The sequence below is a fragment of the Carcharodon carcharias genome, chromosome 31 (assembly GCF_017639515.1).
Source record: "Carcharodon carcharias isolate sCarCar2 chromosome 31, sCarCar2.pri, whole genome shotgun sequence".
Taxonomy (NCBI): domain Eukaryota; kingdom Metazoa; phylum Chordata; class Chondrichthyes; order Lamniformes; family Lamnidae; genus Carcharodon; species Carcharodon carcharias.
The window spans coordinates 10,237,951-10,253,608 of NC_054497.1; the positions used below are offsets into that span (position 1 = coordinate 10,237,951).

A 15,658-nucleotide genomic window follows, 5' to 3' on the forward strand; every position below is an offset into this window, starting at 1 on the left:
GGAACCAAGGGAAAGGGGGATAGGGTGGGAAAGTGGTAAGCTCAGCCATGATTTAATTGAATGGGGCAACAGGCTCGATGGGCTGAATGGCCAACTCCTGCTCCTGTTTGTTATGTCCTTACATGCGACAGTCGCTTTGCATACGTCAAGGTCAATGAGGCAAAAGACCTTCTTTCCATTTGACAGCTGCAAAGTGAAGCCAATTTGATCAAATTGAACCTAATGTGTGTGTAATAGAAAGAATTACTCACCAGGGATGGGGATTCTATTTATATGTGTGTGTAAGTATGCACAATAGGATTACATAGCATGTTAAAACAGCTGCAACTTGACTGCCACAGTGTGCTCCCCTCCTCTGATTAAGGCATTTACTATTTACTGGGTACAGGCTCATGGTTACTGGATGCCCCTGGTACATTGCCCAAGCAGCCACTCATCATACAAGAGTCTTGAAAGTGGGTGTTAGTGGGATATTCAACTGGAATGGGTATTATATCCATGCCTGAATTCTCTACCCCAGAGAGTTGTGGATACTCCATTGTTGAATATGTTTAAGGCTGGGATAAACAGATTTTTGGTCTCTCAGGGAATTAAGGGATTTGGGGGAGTGGGCCGGAAAATGAAGTTGAGGCCCAAAATCAGGAATGATCGTATGGAATGGCGGAGCAGGCTCAATGGGCCATATGGTCTACTCCTGCTCCTATTCGTGTGGTCTCGTGGTCCCGTTATCCCCACGATTCGAAGAGAGATTGCTGGATAAGAATCTGAAAGCAGAAATTTTGGGGCTTTTTTCCCCTCCTTGAGAGTGGGGATTCTGAGGCCAAAAGCAGTGTCAAATCTCCACAAGTCCGGTCTGCATGGCTCAGTGACAGAGTGGATAAGTTTGCTGAGTCACTAGTGTTACTGGTGCATAATTGGGCTGGATTGTTTGGTTATCAGAGGGGGAGCAGGATGGAAAATTATCCCCGGCAGCTGAGGCTCCATCCCACATCTGGGCTATTTTCGTGGAGACTGGATCTGGCCTTCCATGCATGGTGGGTGGCCGATTTGGCTCATTAAGAGCATAATTAAGTCCAAATTAAGAAGCTGATAGGGATTTCCCAGTCCTCCTCCAGTTTCCTCACTGATGGGGGCCACTTTAGGTGTCTGGAGGCGGGGGCAAGGGAGTGGGGGCTGTGCTCCAGATTGGCCTCCCAGTCTGGCTGTGTGTAAGAGCAGCCAGAGGCCCCACCTGTAGAGGGGTTCTCTCCCTCCACAATTGTGGCCCGGCTGTTGAATCTATTTTTTAATTAAGGATGTAAAAAAATTGGAGAGGATGTCTCCATGTATAAACGACTCTCCATTACTAACTTTCCATCATAGCCTCTCAAGTTGAAAGGCCTCTATGGAGGAACGTCCCTCCAACTTTGTGACCCAACCACTGCCTTTGATTGAATGAGAACCTGTTTACATGTGGTTTCCCCCGTGAAAATCCCAATGAGTAACTGTTCCCCCTGGGGAGCGGGTTCGGCACCTGGAAACAGTCCCAACTCCTGCTTCCCGCCATTGGAGGACATATCCAGCCCATTATGTTCAATTATATGCAAGTGGTGAGCATTAACTGGGGATTTACTTGTGCTCTTACATATATAAGAACAGACTGAAACGGTGATTGTTGGATTAGGAGATACACATTTGCAATGTGTATCTCTGTAAATAAAAGGTAATAAAAATGTGTAAAGATTGGTTCCAGTTCTATCCTTTACCACCCGGGTCTCTAGAGGAGCCGGCCTAGTGGAATTGTTGATTGGAAATCGTAAACACCCCAGATTGATGCCAATCTTGTATTGCCAACTTTGCTTGAATGTATTCCTGGAGGTTTCATCAAATCCATCTCCAACTGTCGGCCCTAGTCAAACAGCCCTTTCCTTCCATTTCCAATTTTTTTGTACTGAACTAAAAGGTTCGAAGAATACAAACAAAAAAAAACACACACAAATTCCTTCAGAACCTGTCTGATCTTTTGCCAGGTTCTTCATGGCAGACTCCAGAAAATTAATCTTCAATTCCTGGAGATTCCAGGCCTTTTCTGGACAGTTGGCAACCCTACGATAATCAGTCTAGCTGTAGGGTTCTGCTTCAATATGTCCTCTAAGTCAATATTTATGTTTTACAGTAGGGCTATTTATGCAAGTTGAAAGTTGTTGTGAAACATGTATTCTTCCACCAGGACCATATGTATACTGACCAACAAAATACCGATACATACCACGCCACCCCAAATTATGTAATAATGACTGTCATTGTTTTTCTTCTCAAGAAAGAGGAAGACTGTCCACTTGACTGATTCCTGGGAAGAAGGAGTTTGTCTCATAACAAAAGGTTGGACAGGTTGGGCCTGTATCCATTGAGTTTAGAAGGATGAGAGGTGACCTTATTGAAACTTATAGGGAAGAATTTTCCTCCCATCGGTGGGAGCTGTGCGGGGGTGGTGGGAATGAGCGCGAGTCCAAACGGCGCCCCCAATCAGGTGTTCGCCGCCATTTTACGTGGGTGGGCCAATTAAGGCCTGCCCAGCATGATGCACACCCGGAAGCACTGTGCGCTCCTTGTGCTGGTGGGGGTGGGGGGGGCATTTCCTGAGTTGGGGCCTGTGCTCTTTCGCACATGAGATTAGTTTAAGTTGTGGAAAGTTTATTAAAGGTGGAAAAAATTTTTAAGGACATGTCCCCTCAGGTGAAACTGTAACATGAGCTTTTATTTAATTAACAAACCCTTCATGAAACCTGATCCCGCCCATGGATGAGGCATCATGAAAAATGTGAAGGCCGCCTGGGCTCTTCACCTGCCCGCCAACCTTAAGGTTGGACGGGCAGTATTCTTAACAACTTTAATTAGTTTAATAATGGCCTCAATAGGCCTTTGACAGTTCAATGTGGCTGCGTGCCCGCCAAACTGACAATCTAAATGACACGCGGTGACATCGGGACGCACGCCCGACATCATCGCGTGTCATTTTATGTGTCGGCGAGCGGGGGCAAGGCCACCGCTCACCGACGGGAAAATTCAGGCCATCAGATATAGAGGAGGCTTGACAGAGTGGACTCTGAAAAGATGTTTCCCCTTGTGAGAGAAACTAGAACTAGGGGACACAGTTTAAAAATAAAGGGGTTCCTGTTTAAGATGGAGATTAGGAGAATTTTTTTCTCTCAAGAGGGTTGTGAGATTGTGGAACTCTCTTCCCCAGAGAGTGGTAGAGGCTGGGTCGTTGAATATTTTTAAGGCAGAAGTAGATCGATTCTTGACGACAAGGGAATCAAGTGTTGATATGGCAATCACCTTGTTAAAACCAATTGCTCGTTAAACAGGTCTAAATAGAATAAAAAGATACAGCTGAAACACTTTTTTATGGAAGCTACTAGGAAGTTAGTAGCACTGAGGAGTTGTCGTGAAAATAAACCAGCTTTAACCAAAAGACCAGCCTGGATTAATTCTTCCACCACAACCTTCTATTGTGAGTAACATGGTAGCAGAGGATGAACTTTAAGCCTTGCTGATTGATTGTTGTATATGAAGATTTCTGTCTCAGTCCTCTGAGGGAAAAGAAGTGTAATGTTTCTAACAACTTAAGTTATGAAACGGTGGAAGGATGGTGCAAAATTGCAAGCTTTGACTATCCACCAATTTTTTTCTGACTCTGAACCTTATCAGCAATGGAAGGCTGAAGTTGAAATGTGGACCCGGGTTACTGCTATACCCTGGAAGAAGCAAGGTACGGCTTTGGCATTATCGTTACCAGCCATGAGTAAGATAAGGAGTAAAGTATTTTCAGTGTGTAAAGTGGATGATTTGGATCATGAAGAGGGATTAAACCATCTGATACAATTTTTGGATAAGTTCTACAAAAAAGGATGAGTTATTGGATGCGAATGAAGCTTGGGTGATCTTTGATAGGTTTAGGAAATCAGATGATCAGTCTATGGAAGAATATATCATGGATTTTGATAAATGGTCCAGGAGACTACAGAGAATTGAACTTGAAATACCGGAATCGGTATTGGCGTTTAAATGACTGGACTGTGCTCGCATTTCTCATGTTGATAGTCTTTTAGCACTAACAGGGGTTCAGTTCCAGCGGAATGAATCTCTCCTGGATCTATTGGCTACTGCCGTAAAAAAATTTCTGGGGTAACAGTCATTCCCTGCCACTTTTTTTTAGCAAATGCGAACAATTATGCTGTAAAACAAAGGATAGAGGTGACCAAATATTAGATGAAGATTCCAATACAAAGTTGACAAGAGGTCTGAAAATGATCGTGACCCTAGCCAATTTGAGAGTTGGGACAAAAAGCGTGTCTGGGATGGTTACTGTAGACGTTTTAAACCCAAAAAATGCACGGGGAATGGTTAATTGGTGTTTTCCGTGTGATTCCCAGTACCATTATGCAATGAACTGCCCACAGCGAAGGAATCATGTTTTGGAAGTGACCCATAAGACGGATTCATCTGAAAATGATGATGTTGACTGCCATGATGGAATTGTATTGATCATTGAGAGTTTGAACCCAGTATCTTGATGGTAAATTCCTTCAACTGTGCAGTTCTGGATACTGGTTGTACTTCTACAGTGTGTGGTATGGACTGGTTTGACTGCTATCTGGAGTCTCTCGATGAGGCAGACCGTCAGAAGGTCAAGGAGTATGAAAGCTCTATCTGCTTTCAGTTTGGAGACGACAATACATTAACATCCTCCAAACGGGTGGTCCTCCCTTGTAAGATAGCAGGGATCAATCTGTTTATCAGTACTGATGTGGTTTCTAGCGAGATACCACTTTTGTTGAGTCGATCTGTGATGATGAAGAAGGCTTAGTTGATGCTAGATATGAAGGATAATAGAGCAGTCGTGTTTGGAAAAAATGTGGATCTACGTTTTACTCGGTTAGGCCATTACTGCTTGCTGCTAAGGAGGCCAGAGATTTCTCATCAAAAAGTTCATGAAGTTTTGTTTACTGCTGAGAATTGAGAATTTGGTGGACAAAAAGAAGATCATTTGGAAATTACATAGACAGTTTGCACATCCCTCACCATAGAAACTGAAGACTCTACTTGGAGATGCGGGAGTGGTCAATAAAGGATATGATGATCTTATTGGACAAGTCACTGCTCAGTGAGAAATTTGCCTTAAATATTGCAAGACACCACTGTGACCTGTTGTGAGCTTGCACTAGTTGGAGTTTCACGATGCATTGGCAATGGACTTGAAAGTTTGGGAAAAGGATAGGGATTTCTTTTACTACACTTCATAGATATGGCAACCAGATTTAGTCTATATGCTGTGATACATAGTAAAGACAAAAGGACCATTGTCAATAATGCATGGAGAAATGGGTAGGAACAGGATTAGGAACATCAACAAAGTTCCTCACAGATAATGGTGGGGAATTCGCCAATGAAGAATTTCAAGATATGTGTGAAAATTTAAACATCATAGTTATGCATCCTGCAGCTGAGAGTCCGTTTAGTAATGGTCTTTGTGAAAGAAGCCAGGTGATAATAGATGGCATGTTACATAAAATATTAGCTGATCAACCAGATTGTAAATTGCAAACAGCGCTAGCATGGGTGGTGCACGCAAATGGTTGGGGGGTACAGTCCATATCAGTTGGTGTACGGAAGAAATCCAAATTTACCTTCAGTGTTGTCAGATGCTCCACCTGCTCTAGAAGGAACTAGCATTTGTTCCACTTTTTCTGCTCATCTGAATGATTTGCATGCGGGCAGAAAAGCTTTCATTAAAGCTGAGGTTTTGGAGAAAATTCAGCGGGCCCTATGGTACCGCATAAGACCATCAGGAATACAGTTTAGACAGGGAGACATGGTCATAAAAGGGAAAGCCAGAAAGAGTGGAAAGGACCTGGCAAGGTTATAGGGAGTGATGGGGAAGTAGTAATTGTGCAACACGGCAATCAAACTGTTAGGGTACATTCTTCATGGTTAATTGGTACTGACTATACCTTTACAGGTTCTGAACAGGACCTAGAACGTGAGGAGGCACCATGCACTTCACATACACATACACTGGATAGCTACGAGGAGCAGACAATGGCAGATACAGGGTTGACTGACTATGAACAAAGTAATACTGAGGTGCAGGACAAAGCTATTCATCCAAAAGGGCAACTACCCAAAGTAGGAACAAAGGTAACATACATGCCAGAAGGGACCAGTGTGTGGAGGGATACCACCATCATAGGGAGAGCAGGTAAGGCCACTGGTAAATTCAAACATTAGCTAAATGTGCAGGATGAAGGACAGGAGACAAGACCTATCGATTGGCAAACCGAGGTAAAGATGTGGAAACCCAGAAACTGCAGAATGAGTTCTGACAATGGACCAGAAAGTGGCCGTGACCCTAGAAAAAAATCACAGACTTGCGAATGGAGTTCTGTTCACACGGGAAGATGATCATAAAGTAGCAGTCCAGAAAGGGAGAGGAACGTGAGTAGAGGCCGTAGCTTAACAAGGAGGACTAGAGAGCAAGCTAGCAATCTCAATAGAAGGAGAAGTCCTTATAACAGAGATTCTAGTAATTGCTAATAAATTGGAAAGTAAGCTGATAAAGGAAGCCAAATGGAAAGAGTTAGAAAGTTGGAAGGAATTTGGTGTATATTCTGAAATACCTGACAGAGGACAGCCAGCTTTATCTCTCAGATGGATCTGTATAGAAAAGGTACTCCCAGACGGCACATATAAGGCCAAAGCAAGATTAGTAGCCCGAGGCTTTGAAGAGAGACTAGGGGATCATGATATCAGAGTGGAGTCGCCTACTGTGAGGGAAGTGAGTTTGAAGACTCTTTAAGCTATTTTGGCATCCTATTCCTGGGTGTGCAAATCGATTGATATGAAGGCTGCGTTTTTACAGGGGGAGAAGTTTCAAAGGCAAGTTTTTTTTGAAACCACCCAAAGAAGCCGGGGATGTGGAAGGAAAGCTATGGAAATTGAACAAGTGTGTTTATGGGCTGATGGTATTTTTCCCTGAGTCTGTCCTGTTGAAAACCGGTTACATTCAGTTAGAGGCAGACCCTGTGATGATCTACTGGTACCATAAGGAGAAACTTGCTGGAGTCTTTATCATGCATGTTGATGATTTTCTGTGGAGAGGATCTGTAGAATTTGAACAATGGGTAATTGAGAAGATAAAGAAGGAGTTTCAGGCCAGAAGTCAGGCTTCTATGCCCTTTAAATGCATAGCTTTAAACATTAAGCAGAGCAAGATAGGAGTGACATTGAATCAACAATCTTATCTAGAAAATATTAATTATATTCCAATAACTCGTGGTAGACCCTCAGAGGATCCTGCCACCAAGGAAGAAATGGAACAGTTGAGAAGTTTGATTGGGCAGTTTTATACTGGTTGTGCACTCAGACTAGGCCTGACGCTAGTTATGATGTGTGGCAGCTGAGTACCATGATGACATATGCTACAGTTGAGCAAGTTCTGAGAGCAAATAAGACACTTAAAATTAAATTCTGAGAGATGTGCTCAAGTTTCCAGCCTTGGGTGATCCAGAAGATATGAGGTTGGTCATTTTTAATGATGCTTCACATGCCAATCCTCCAGATGGGTCCTCTAGCACTGCAGGGTTTATAATATTCATGGTGGTAAAGAATGATAAATGTTGCCCACTGGCTTCGGAGGCCAAGAAAATAAAAAGGGTAGTAAAAAGCACCTTAGCTGTTGAAATGTTAGCCTTGGTAGAAGCATTAGATATGGGGCTTTACTTATCCAATATACTGACAGAAATATTATATAAGGGGCAATGTGGGAAAAGTTTGCCCATAGAATGTTATGTTGATAATCAGTCTCTTTGTGACAATGTTCACTCCACAAAAAGTGTCATGGAAAAAAGGCTACGAATAGACCTAGCCAGCATAAAAGAGATGTTAGAGAAAAGAGATAAAATGGGTTGATGCAAGTCACCAGCTGTCAGGCAGTTTTACCAGAAGAAGTGCCTGCTTTAAGAAATTATTAAATGTGTTGGAGGCGTGTGTAGAGTCTGTTAATATGGCAATTGCCTTGTTAAAAGCAATAGCTAGTTAAACAGGTGATGGGCATTAATTATCCCATCTAAATAGAATAAAAAGGTACAGCTGGAACACTTTTGTGTGGAAGCTACTAGGAAGTTAGTAGCATTGAGGAATTGTCTTGAAAATAAACCAGCTTTAACCAAAAGACTAGTCTGGATTAATTCTTCCACCACAACCTTCTATTGTGAGTAACATCCAGGGTATTGGGGGTAGACAGGATAGTGGCGTTGAGGCCACAATTGGATTGGCCATGATCTTGTTGAATGGCAGAGCAGGTTCGAGGGGCTGAATGGCCTACTTGTGCTCCTAATTTGTATGTTCGTTATGGCAACAGTGAGTAAATTGGAAGGTCAGCAATAGTTCAGAATCAATGAATATGCTTTTTAGTGAAACTGAAAGGCTCTTTATTTGTTGGGACCTACCAAGAATATTAATGGTGTCTTGAGTATATAATAAAACATTTATATGTAAAACATTATCTATCCAAGATTTACTGTTTCTTTGCTTTCCACATTGAGCTGGAAATGCTGAACTATGGAGAAGTTCCAAGAACACTTACAATCCTCTCCTTCAAGGCAATCAGTTCTTCCTCCTCCCTTTTCCTCTGCTCAAAGTGGGCTTCAATCAGAGTCTGTAGTTCCAGAAGATCTTTCTCCATGCGCTTCCTGTAAATGTCCTATAAAGAGAGGAGGTTGAAGGGAAAAAGAACAATAAATCAAGGCTCAGTAAATATCAATCCAGGCTTGTCTGATACAGAGTTGGCATGATGACAGAGTACTATTTGTTTGTTTTACCAAATCTGCTGTCCTAAAATGGGGCACTCTACAGATCCATTATTTCATAGAGTCATTGCAGCACAGAAGGAGGCCATTTGGCCCATTGAGCCCATGCCAGCTCTCCGTAGAGCAAATCAGTCAGTCCCATTCCTCCAATCTATCCCCAGGCCTATCCCTATAGGCCTGCAAGTTTATTTCCCTCAAGCTCCCATCCAATTTTCTTTTCAACTAATTGACCATCTCTGCTTTCACCACCCTCGAGGGCAGTGAGTTGCAGGTCTATATCGCTCAATTTTCTTTGCATTACTAGATTTAGATTTGTCATCTACCTCTTTCATAAGTCTCATTTTAATTTTAGTTTCTCCATCATTCCAGGCACTCTGGCAAGTTATCCATTATCGTGTCCCTATTAGTTCCATATTCTAAAGGATTTGGCTTTTAATAAAGGGAGCCAAAACCATCAGCAAAATTTAGATATTTTTCTTCCTTGCATAATTCATACAATTTTACTTCTGGGAAATTCAATCCAATTGGCCTTGACATCTCTCCTGTTGAAAATTCAAGCAGGTTGATGGTTTATTCCCAAACTACTGCCAGTGTCTCCCTGTAGCCAGGCAACACAAGGTGCTAGGAACCTCTAGTCTGTTGTCTGATTTTACCCCTTTACGCAAGCAAGCACCAGACATGGTTCAGTGCCTCCCACTGCCATGGCTCTGAGGAACTGAGTGGAACAGGGTCAAACGCCTGTCTGTTGTTCCATGGCTTTGAGCAATCATGCTTTAACACACCACTCAGTGTTACAATATCACTCTTAAGTTTTGGGCTTATGCACCTTGCACCAATTGGACCACTTAACCCAATTATAAGCATGGACCAATGATAACACCAAAACCAAATAGAATTATCAGTGTGAACTTACATCGAAGTCAACCCTTTCTCCATCAGGGATTTTGGGACAAGAAATCTGGGGGACAACGAGCCTGAGAGAGACAGAATGGAGCATTACTTTCAGATCTGTCAATACTTGTGAAACCATTTTCAATAATTCAGAGCTGTGAGGTCTAGATGATAAAATTTGTGCTCAATTTTAATCGAACCCGCCCATCAGAAACTGACGGGATTGGGTGCAGTGCTAGTTTTAAAGCCAATGGAGACCAAAATTAGGCAGCGTGGTAAAACTAGCATTTCACCTAATACCAGGGGTTTTCTGCTGGGTAGCTTGGGTTGAAATTATCCCCTGCCGACCTGTCCATCTCTGTCCATGTTTGTTTGCGTATATGTCGTCAGTAAGTTTAAAAATGGAAAGGCACTGATTTTTAAAAAATATCTCAAATTGTTAGCCCACCACAATTGGCCACACTGCCCTGTGCCGGGGAAAGGAAAAGTGAAAGCCTAGAGGCAGTGCAGGAGAGTGTGGATGTTGGACGGAGGTGAGATTGGGCTTGGTTGCAGTGCCCTCTGTGGTTAAATTGCCTGTTGAAACTCATCCATCAGGGGGTTCACACAGGAACAGCACACAATGGGCCACCTGGTTGAGGTCCTGAAAAGAAACTTGACAAGAATCAGGTGTCTTCAGAAAAGGAAGATAGAAAACAGGTGGAGAGGTGAAAGGTAGGCCGGGTACGATGTAGAGTGTATTGGAGAACCACAAAAATTAACTGAGAATCTCTTGATTTCAATCAATAAACATTCGGTAAATTGGAAAAATTCATTCATCTATCAAAGTGTATTTTTAATATTATGCCACATGTTCTTTTAAGAGACGATTTTTATCGATTTTAAATCCAAAGTCTCTGAGGGCTGGAGTCGGGTGCATGAAGTGTAAATTCAAAGTTCTTACTTCGGTCTTGGCCGTTCCTCTTCTGTGGACGAAGTGGGGGAAAGAAACAGAAGAAATGTTAATTTTGGAGAGAATTTGCTTCCAAATCTCATTCAAAAACATCATTATGAGCTCTTAAAGAAGTATGAAAAGGACAAACATCAGACAGAGATTGGCCCCAGTGTTATCTGAAGTTCCAAAATGTAATTATAAAACGCGGGATGTGTTCATTAACCCCTTTGGCCAACAGCCCAGCACTGCGTGATAGCAACGGGTCACTGTGTGTGCCAGAGATGGTCTACATGAGCAACATAACATAGCACTTGGGCCCAGTCTGACAGGTCATTTCTGAATCCGTTCACTCAAACCACTCTACACCAGTTATTTTCCAAGTCTGAATCACACCATTCATGTGTGTTTGCAGGCAGTCAAGTGATTCGCACTGCAAGTACCTTTTATTCATCCCTAGGAAGAAGAAGCATACTAAAGGGAGGATGAGGCAACCACGGCTGACAAGGGAAGTCAGGGACAGTGTAAAAGCTAAAGAGAAAGCATACAATGTGGCGAAGAGCAGTGGGAAACCAGGGGATTGGGAAACCTACAAAGACCAACAGAGGACAACTAAAAAAGAAATAAGGAGGGAGAAGATTAAATATGAGGGTAAACTAGCCAGTAATATAAAATAAGATTGCAAGAGTTTTTTAGATATATAAAGGGTAAGAGAGAGGAAAAAGTGGACATTGGGCCGCTGGAAAATGACGCTGGAGAAGTAGTAGTGGGGGACAAAGAAATGGCAGAGGAACTGAATAGGTACTTTGCGTCAGTCTTCACAGTGGAAGACACGAGTGACATCCCTAAAGTTCAAGAGAATCGGGGGCCAGAGGTGAGTATGATGGCCATTACCAAGGAGAAGGTGCTAGAAAAACTGAAAGGTCTGAAGGTGGATAAATCACCTGGGCCAGATGGGTTACACCCCAGAGTTCTGAAGGAGATAGCTGAAGAGATAGTGGAGGCGTTAGTGGTGATCTTTCAGGAATCACTGGAGTCAGGGAGGGTCCCAGAGGACTGGAAAATCGCTAATGTAACCCCCCTGTTTAAGAAGGGAGTGTGGCAAAAGTCGGGAAATTAGCCTGACCTCGGTCGTTGGTAAGATTTTAGAGTCCATTATTAAGGATGAGATTTCAGAATACTTGGAAGTGCATGGTAAAATCAGGCAAAGTCAGCACAGTTTCATCAAGGGGAGGTCATGCCTGACCAATCTGTTAGAAATCTTTGAGGAGGTAACCAGTAGGTTAGACAAAGGAGAGCCAATGGATGTTATCTACTTGGACTTCCAGAAGGCCTTTGACAAGGTGCCGCACAGGAGGCTGCTCAGTAAGATAAGAGCCCATGGTGTTAGAGGCAAGGTACTAGCATGGATAGAAGATTGGCTGTCTGGCAGGAGGCTGAGAGTGAGGATAAGGGGATCCTTCTCAAGATGGTGGCCGGTGACTAGTGGAGTTCTGCAGGGGTCAGTGTTGGGACCACAACTTTTCACTTTATACATTAATGATCTAGATGAAGGAACTGAGGGCATTCTGGCTAAGTTTGCAGATGATACAAAGATAGGTGGAGGGACAGGTAGTATTGAAGAGGCGGGGAGGCTGCAGAAGGATTTGGACAGGTTAAGAGAATGGGCAAAGAAGTGGCAGATGGAATACAACATGGGGAAGTGTGAGGTCATGCACTTTGGTAGGAAGAATAGAGGCATAGACTATTTTCTAAATGGGGAGAGAATTCAGCAATCTGGAGTGCAAAGGGACTTGGGAGTCCTAGTCCAGGATTCTCTTAAGGTTAACTTGCAGGTTGAGTTGGTAGTTAGGAAGGCAAATGCAATGTTGGCATTTATTTCGAGAGGACTAGAACATAAGAGCAGGGATGTGCTGCTGAGACTTTATAAGGCTCTGGTCAGACTACATTTAGAGTATTGTGAGCAATTTTGGGCCCTGTATCTCTGGAAGGATATGCTGGCACTGGAGAGGGCCCAGAGGAGGTTCACAGGAATGATCCCAGCAGTGAAAGGCTTAACATACGAGGAACGTTTGAGGACTCTGGGTCTATACTCGATGGAGTTTAGAAGGATGAGGGGGGATCTGATTGAAACTTACAGAATACTGAAAGGCCTGGATAGAGTGGACGTGGGGAAGATGTTTCCATTAGTAGGAGAGACTAGGACCTAATGGCACAGCCTCAGAGTAAAGGGAAGACCTTTTAGAACAGAGATGAGGAGAAACTTCTTTAGCCAGAGAGTGGTGAATCTATGGAATTCATTGCCACAGAAGGCTGTGGAGGCCAGGTCATTGAATGTATTTAAGACCGAGGATAGATAGGTTCTTGATTGGTAAGGGGATCAAAGGTTTCAGGGAGGAGGCGGGAGAATGGGGTTGAGAAACTTATCAACTATGAATGAATGGTGGAGCAGACTCGATGGTCCGAATAGCCTAATTTCTGCTCCTATGTCTTATGGTCTTATGGTCTTTCACCACCTGGTTAGAGCAACTGAATCCTAACCTTGCCTTGAGGCTTAAACAACACTATATGGAAACTGCAATGCAGTTTATAATATGCCTATGGTCTCCACTCCACTTTAAGGAGAGATAGGGGGAGAAAAGAGCAGTAAAGAAAGCTTTAGCTGTATTTTAAAATGATATGAAAAGGAACAAGCTTGAGGGGCTGAATGATCTGTTTAACTTTTGAGCAATCTGTGGGGGTGAATGTGAGGAATTGACAGAGAAGAAAAGTACCCCAGTGTCAGGGTCTCAGTGTAATTTTCGGAGATACCCTGTCACAAGCCACATTACAGACTCGAACCAAAACACTCACAGATTTAAGTGGAACCATTCAATGGGTATGTCTGATAATGCATCAGCATGCATTGGTGGTTAATGCATCAGCATGCATTGGCGGTTGTCCTGTAGGTTTCATGGTGTCATTTGACCACAAGATGGTTGTCATGGTTGCAAAAGTGTAGACTAACACAATAGTCAACAGTAAAAAAGCGGTAATGTTAGTGGACTAGTAATCCAGAGGCCTGGGCTAATGCCTGGACATGTCTCCAAATTCCACCATGGCAACTGGAGGAATTTAAATTCCATAAATTAATAAATCTGAAATAAAATGTGAGTCTCATTATCATGATTGATAGATCATGAAACTACCAGATTGTTGTAAAAACCCATTTGGTTCACTAATGCCCTTTAGGGGAGGAAATCTGTCATCTTTACTCTGTCTGCCCTACACGTGACTCCAGACCCACAGCAATATGGTTCACTCTTAACTGCCCTCTGAAATGGCCCAGCAAGCCACTCAGTTGTAGGCGGCTCACCACCACCTTCTCGAGGGCAACTAGGGATGGGCAATAAGTGCTGGCCCTGCCTGTGTCACTCACATCCCAAGAATTTATATATATATAAAAAAAGACTGGTGCATGATCTTCTTTTAGCTTCTTTCCATCTCTCGTGAAGGTGCTGGGATATGTTTCACACTTGACTAATTGTGCCTTCTTCGTATAATCTTGGTGTCAGCACATCTCTTGATCGCACCTGTCCTCATCCAACATCCATATACATGCATTTTCCAGTTGGCTTTACTGGGTAGCAATCAGGAGTGAGCGCCCTGGCTGATTTTTTTCCACTCAGCAGCCCAGGCTGCAATCATAATACCTCAACCGCTCAGCACAATGTGGGATTTGGAACACAAAACTTATAGCCTGCATGGGTTCAGAACAGGCTGGCTGGCACATGTATCCAACCCGGTCACTGAAGGGGCCACTCAGGAACAATTCAAAGGTGTTCTCAAAGTCGTGTCATAAACTCCACCATAAATCAAAGGAATATGTGACCAGCATCACTGAGTTCCTGGTGTATCCCCACCTGTCTGAAAGGCCACCTTAACTGATCCACCCCTTGATATGATTTCTTTTACATTTGTGAAATCATCACCACATGAGAGATCCTCAATTTCTACAATATCCACAATTACAATGGAGCACTTGTTCAATGGAAAAAGGCAAGTTTATTTCGAAGATATGCATGTATAATATTGTTACATTTACTTTGTTGTGCTTTTGGAGACACCCCCATAGCAGGACACAGTCAAAGAACAGAGTTGTAAGAAAGATTGGGACAGGAAGGGGCAAATCAGGAGAAGTTGGATAGGTGGGAGAGCAAAGTGGATACAATTAGTACAGTTTGTAAAGCAGAAGGTCTTCTACAATCTTCAGGCTTTTAAAACCCAAACCTGACCTAATCACTATAGAAAGAAAAATGAAAGAAAAGCTTGCATTTCTATAGCACCTTTCACATCCTAAGGCACTTTGCAGTCAAGTAAGTATTTTTTTGAATTGTAGCCATTGTTGTAGCATAGGAAATGTGGGAGCCAATTTGCACACAGCAAGCTTCTACAAGCAGCAACGTGATAATGAGCAAATCATCTGTTTAATAAAAGCAAAATGCTGCAGATGTTAGAGATGTGAAATAAAAACAAAGTGCTGGAAAAACTCAGGTCCAAGAGCATCTGTAGGGAGGGAAACAGAGTTAATGTTTCGAGTCCAATATGACTCTTCTTCAGAAGTGAGATAATCTTTCCTTTGGTGCTGTTGGTTGAGGAATAAATGTCGGCCAGAATTCCCCTGTTGCTCTTTGAAATAGTGCTCTGAAATCTTTTGCATTCACCTGTTTAATGTCTCATTTGAAAGATGGCATCTCCAACAGTGTGGCACTCCCATAGTACTGGGATTGCCCTCCTGGATTATGTGTTCAAACCTCTGAAGTGAGACTTGAACCTACAATCTTCCAGCTACCTCCTGATATCTTTTACTTTTCTGAACCTCAGTTCTCTCAGGCACTGAGGAGCATGGACCTTTCCCTGGGAATTCTCAATTATGTAAAAAAAAACACTGATGCACAAAAATAACAGTTAATAGTTCCATTTGATATCATAAGCAAATATTGGGAAT

General features: G+C 42.9%; 1 protein-coding gene across 1 annotated transcript in view; it reads right to left on the reverse strand.

Annotated features, from left to right (window-relative positions):
* Positions 1–15,658, reverse strand: part of tnnt1 (troponin T type 1 (skeletal, slow)) — a 49,312-nt gene that overhangs the window by 17,532 nt on the left and 16,122 nt on the right. Inside the window, exons 3-5 of the mRNA XM_041177485.1 lie at positions 10,684–10,705; positions 9,763–9,823; positions 8,627–8,743 (exon numbers count right to left, since the gene is read on the reverse strand). Coding sequence (XP_041033419.1) covers positions 8,627–8,743; positions 9,763–9,823; positions 10,684–10,705 — 200 coding nt within the window. The remainder of the gene's footprint in view (positions 1–8,626; positions 8,744–9,762; positions 9,824–10,683; positions 10,706–15,658) is intronic.